We start from the raw sequence: 5,727 nt of genomic DNA on the forward strand, positions 1-5,727 counted from the left end.
CAGTTTTCATTGGGAAACTCATACTCTAATTAATAATTCATTATTACAAATTAGAAATAATCTGTTTATGAAAATATGCATATATGTAACAGAGGAAGCTCACCAAATTCCACTCAAGGTAATACATAATAATAAAGAAAATCAAGATTAGCTTAGATTGAACATTTAATATACCATTAAGAGTAAAGCTGCAAATAAGAAGAAATATAACATAAAGACATAGTTTACATAGCAGAAACGAATTATCCCATGTGAACTTAATACACTTTGAGGAAAAGTAAGGTCACTATCAGGCTAACTATCTTTCATCATGTTGTGTTTATAGTCAATATTACTTCAAAACAATGTGCCTGTTCTGGTGATTGGCAGCAAATGTGTCTATAACAGTATCAATATCGAGTTGTTTTGCCCTCCTGGAGTTTACTGATATGACAGCAAGGTTGCTAGTGCAGTTGTTACCACTGCTGTTGCGCAAGTATGTCTTGAGAAGCTTCAAACATGAGAAACTTCCCTCACAGGCAGCTGAAGTGATAGGCAGGGTCACAGCAATGCATACAAGTTTGTGGAGTTCCATGAAAGCATCCTTGTATGGCTCCAGCATGGTTGTAAGCTCCAATGGTGTGGATGCTTTCTGCCCCTTGTCTTTCTTCTTGACATTTAGCCGGTTCAACTGGTGGACCTCCACTGCGAGGTCATCCTCTGCCACACCATAGTTTGCTGTCATTCCTAAAGAGTGCTTGCTTGTCCAGAAATGTGGAGTGTTTGGGGCTCAATGCAGTTGCACCCATCAGAACACTGCAAGCATCAGAGGAGAATCTGCTATTCAGCTCGTTGAGCATCCTGTCTATGATGGCATAGAAGGTGTGTCTTCTGGCATCTAGTGTTGGTTCATTTCTTTGGCCAGAACTAGATGTGATTATGAATTCGTCCAGGTGTCTGGGGGCAGATCACTGTCCACCTTGATGCACCATCTCAGTGCATATTCCCACTTTCTTACATATATCCTCAGCAGACTCTTCCAAGTCTTTCCATGCTGCTTCAGTTCTCGTTTCTGAGAGACCAGAGATGACAGATTGTACTTGTTCCTCTGCAGAGGCCAGCTGCAGGTCAGGTGACTGGAGGTAGTCTGATAGCTGTTTTGTCATCAGCAGTAGTTTTTCTATGGTCACTAGACTGGTTACGAACTGCTGATCTAGGAGGATGCTCAGGCCCATTGATTCAGTGGCTCTATGGACGTTGTCCCCCTCCACAAGACGCTTTAGGGTTGTCACAATGGCAGGGAACCCTTTCACAGCCAGACAAGCAGCATGTTGGCAGGCCCATCTTGTGTCTGACAGTCGGCTTCAACTCTATGTGCTGGTTCACGGGTTCAAGTTCCTTCTGTACCTTCAGAAATTCTTCATGCAAAACTGATGTAGAGAAGAATTTGTACAGCTTCCGAATTGCCACAAATAACTCTGCTGCAGCCTGAACGTTGTGCACACAATCAACTAGCACAAGGTTGAGCCTGTGTGCGTAACAGTGGACATACACAGCCTGAGACATCTCTCTCCTGTACCCCACTAATGTGCCCTGACATGACTGCAGCTCCATCATAGCACTGGTCAATGCAGGCATTATGGTCAATACCATATTTAACCAGAGTCTCCAGGATTTTCTTGAGCAATGAATCTGCATCCAGACCCTCAGCACCTGTGAAGTCCAGGAACTCCAAGTGAAGGCTCTGTTGGTGGAGGTACCTTACCACAATGGACAGCTGTTCTTGTTTGCTCACATCCTTTGTTTCATCCACCATTAGAGCAAAATGCTCAGCTTCCATGATCTCTTTGCTGATATCCTTCCTGATCATTCCAGCTATAATGTCAAGCAGTTCATTTTGGATATCATGGTGCACGTACTTGGCACTGCCAGGACCACTCAACTTCTTCATGGTTTCATCACACCTGGAAATCATGTCAAGAAGTTCCAGGAAATTGCCCCTGTTATCTGACTGACTACCTTCCCTGTGACTTCTCTGGGCTTCATTCTGGCTGGCTGTGTAGAACAGTCTGTCTATCACGGCTCTTATGTAATGTGAGTTTTCCTCCACTGTTTTAGCATGGCTTGCATCGAGAGCATGTTGAATCCTTGCATTTTTTGTTTTCTGCAATTTAAACCTCTGCCCAAGCTTGCATGGCAAACTTGTGTCCTGGAGAGTTATCATGGGACATCAGTGATGTGGTCGCCTTCTTCTAGTTTTGGAAGCATTCATGGGTGAAGGACTTCTCAGTTTTACTGAAGTGTGTGTGACTGAAAAGATGACATGTGAAGCTTGTTTGTTTGTTTGTTTTGGAATTTCGCACAAAGCTACTCGAGGGCTATCTGTGCTAGCCGTCCCTAATTTAGCAGTGTAAGACTAGAGGGAAGGCAGCTAGTCATCACCACCCACCGCCAACTCTTGGGCTACTCTTTTACCAACGAATAGTGGGATTGACCGTCACATTATACACCCCCACGGCTGGGAGGGCGAGCATGTTTAGCGCGACGCGGGCGCGACCCCGCGCGGCCCTCGGATTACGAGTCGCACGCCTTACGCGCTCGGCCATGCCGGGCCATGACATGTGAAGCAGAATGCAGCATCTTGCATCACAGAGTACTCCAACCGCGAGTGCTGATCACGCTAATTCTTGTTGAATGACCTTGACTGGCTGCTGTATTCTGTGGCCTAGTATCTCTTCAAGTCTGGACAGGTAGGACCACTATCTGAAAGCTGGCTCAGGTCCTTGGGTTCTGGTGGTAGTTTTTCACCCTGGGTGTGAGTGGTGCCCTCTTGCGGCTGGGGTTCCGAACTAGTCGTGTCCGCATTCTCACCATTACGATCACCACTGCCCTCCTCACTTACACCACATGTGTTTGTAGGACCATCTTCTTGCTGCCTCTTCTTGGGTAGCAGGTAGTGTTGCATAATCAACCCTATGTGTAGCATGACCGGTTTATGCTTTGGTGGGTGATGTCTGACTCTTGTCTCGTGTGTTGGTGTCCTTGTTTGAAAACGAGTCGTTGATTTTGATTTCCTTTTATTAATCCAAACTGAGTGTTTGTTCCAGTGTGAGGCCAAGTACCAGTGAGAGCGAGAGCTGCGTAAACAAACATAACTTCCTTTTATACAGAGCGTGCGAACGTCAAAGTGACCCCCTACCCGGCTGACTGCTTGTACCACTTCTTACTTCCAAGTTGTGTTAGTTTATATGAAACGAATGGGAATTTCTCTCCTTATATTGGCATTAGAGCTGACAAAGGATATTCATTTTAAACATCGAAATCTAAGGAAAAAGATATAACATACATACTATTCAGTCATTTCATGAATAAGGAACAAATAACAACAAAACATAGTTCAACATTACGAACAACTGCTCTGCGGCATTGGAATCACCAAATTATATGAATAACACACAAAAATATAGAACATATCCGTAAAATACTGTTAGAGAAAGTGTTTATCTTTAACCATATTGCACAAGTACTTAATTAGTGATATGTAAATTAGATAATGTAAATATAAATGGCTAATTAGGGAACACAAACACAGCTTTGATAGGGCATATTGTAAAACTGTAAGCAGCTAATGGGAATGAGCGGGGTTGGGGGTGGCATGCATCTGGGATCAAAACAAAATGTCTAAATTGCAGTTGACCTTCACAGAAAGGCTGGTTTCTTCATAAGTTCACATTATTCATACAGTCCAAACTGTGATTGTGATATTGTTCTTATTATCATAAGTGTGACAAGCATCTGTGATAATAATGTAACTACTACATTACATTAAATTAGGCACTTCTAAATAGCCCAATGATAATTTCAAAATTCATTCAAGAATTCTTTAGAAATATTATTTGGTCAGTTAACATGTAAGGTTATTATCTAATCATAAGTATAACATTAATTGGATTGTAAGCCACAATTTTAAATGTATGCCGCTATCATCAGTACAGTTTTGGATGGCTGATTCACAGTGCAAAATGATCTCACAGAGGACACAACAACGGCGAAATATTCATAGTTTTGACCTATACACAATACACTTATTCATGCATGCTATGTTTTACTTATCAATAAAATATAAATGAAATTAATGGGTAAATACCTGTGAAACCTTTGGTTTATCGAGTAAAATCCTACTAAAAGTAGTTGTTTTATCTTTCTCAACGCTCAAGATGTAATGGCATTACACAGGGAGCGGCAATACAGCGCATGAGTTTCAGTGCATTCAGTACATAGCTATGGGACACATAACAAATACTTCAGTCCAAATGAAGATGTTGAGTTCTACAGATCTATATCTCTTTTATGTTAATTGTTAAGCAACAACGACGATTGTGTTTTCCATATTTCATGAGTATATGTAGGTAACAATATTGGGGGGCTGAGGGGGGCTTGACTCATTTGGGGGCAGGCCCCCCTTGGCGCTGACATGTGACAAATGAAAAAAGCTGTATAGTTCAGTATCTGATACGTTACAAAAGAAATTAAGCTGCACAAGTTGGTATCTGACATGGGATAAATAAAAAGAAAGCTGTACAAGCCATTATCTGACACCTGACAAAGGAGATGAAGCTGTAGATATTGGTATTTTACTTTAAGAACTTTATATTATTTCGTTTAAGCAACTGTGCTTTTCATGCTACATTTTAAAGTTATTATAGAAAGAAAGGAGACGGATAATTTTGATTTATTCTGTGTGGTGGTTACGATTTCACATAAAATTAAGAAAGTTAATGTAGCAGATAACATCTGAAGCTTTCTCAAAAAAAAGTTGGAATTTATTTCGATGTTTTACAGATTACGTAAAAATAAATTTGTTAATTTTCAAATGGAGAAAAGTATTTTAAATATTAGGTTGAAATCACTTTACACTAGGAGCAGTGACTACTTGGACTCCATATATTAAAAGATTAATTTTTAGTACAAATACTTTATCAGAAATTGTGATCTTTTATGTACACAAGACTAATAACGTTTATTGAAAGCTTGCCAAGTCCGTGAAGATTCATGAGTCCTATCGGACGATGTGTCGACATAGTCGTATTACGGCTTCACCGTACAATACTCGCAACATCACTAATAAAATCCACTGTTTCCAAGTCATTTATAAAATATTAAATTCGAATGTGATTTTGCAAAATCATTAACAACGCGAGACTACAATGCTTTTAAAGCAGTTTAATATCTAATTCGACGTAGGAGATATATTTTGTTTTTTCTTGGACTACTATGCTCTACGAATTAGGTACTTAATGTAAAATACCACGTAACTGTATTATTTTATCATACTCACAGCTAAGATTTCTGACTACAATGTTGCTGCACAGTTTTAAAATTTATATTATCCGTTTATCATTCTTAGCCCACCATCATGATCAACGCGATGTTGATATTAGGGTTCTCGGTTTTATTTTTATAATTTATTATTTTGCTTGTTTGATTGTTTAATTTAGCAGTGTAAGACTAGAGGGAAGGCAGCTATTCATCACCATCCACCGCCAATTTTTGGGCTACGCTTTTACCAACGAATAATTGGATTGACTGTCACGTTATAATGCCCCCACGGCTCAAAAGGGGAGCATGTTTGGTGCGACGGGGATGCGAACCCGCGACCCACAGATTACGAGGCGCACACCTTAACCCACCTGGCCATGTCGAGGCGTTATTTTGCTTCGTGATAAAAATAAGCCAAGATAAATGTAA

General features: G+C 40.5%; 1 protein-coding gene across 1 annotated transcript; it reads right to left on the reverse strand.

Moving 5' to 3' along the window:
• Positions 1-1,486: 1,486 nt before the first annotated feature.
• Positions 1,487-2,203, reverse strand: LOC143236228 (zinc finger MYM-type protein 1-like). Its single transcript, XM_076474505.1, has one exon. The coding sequence runs from the start codon at positions 2,201-2,203 to the stop codon at positions 1,487-1,489; it is 717 nt and encodes a 238-aa protein (XP_076330620.1).
• Between the last annotated feature and the right edge of the window lie 3,524 nt (positions 2,204-5,727).

The sequence above is a fragment of the Tachypleus tridentatus genome, chromosome 13 (genome assembly GCF_004210375.1).
Source record: "Tachypleus tridentatus isolate NWPU-2018 chromosome 13, ASM421037v1, whole genome shotgun sequence".
NCBI lineage: Eukaryota > Metazoa > Arthropoda > Merostomata > Xiphosura > Limulidae > Tachypleus > Tachypleus tridentatus.

Bases quoted from the DNA above. Each gene is read 5' to 3' on its own strand.
- LOC143236228 (XM_076474505.1), bottom strand. From the start codon at position 2,203: ATGATAACTCTCCAGGACACAAGTTTGCCATGCAAGCTTGGGCAGAGG.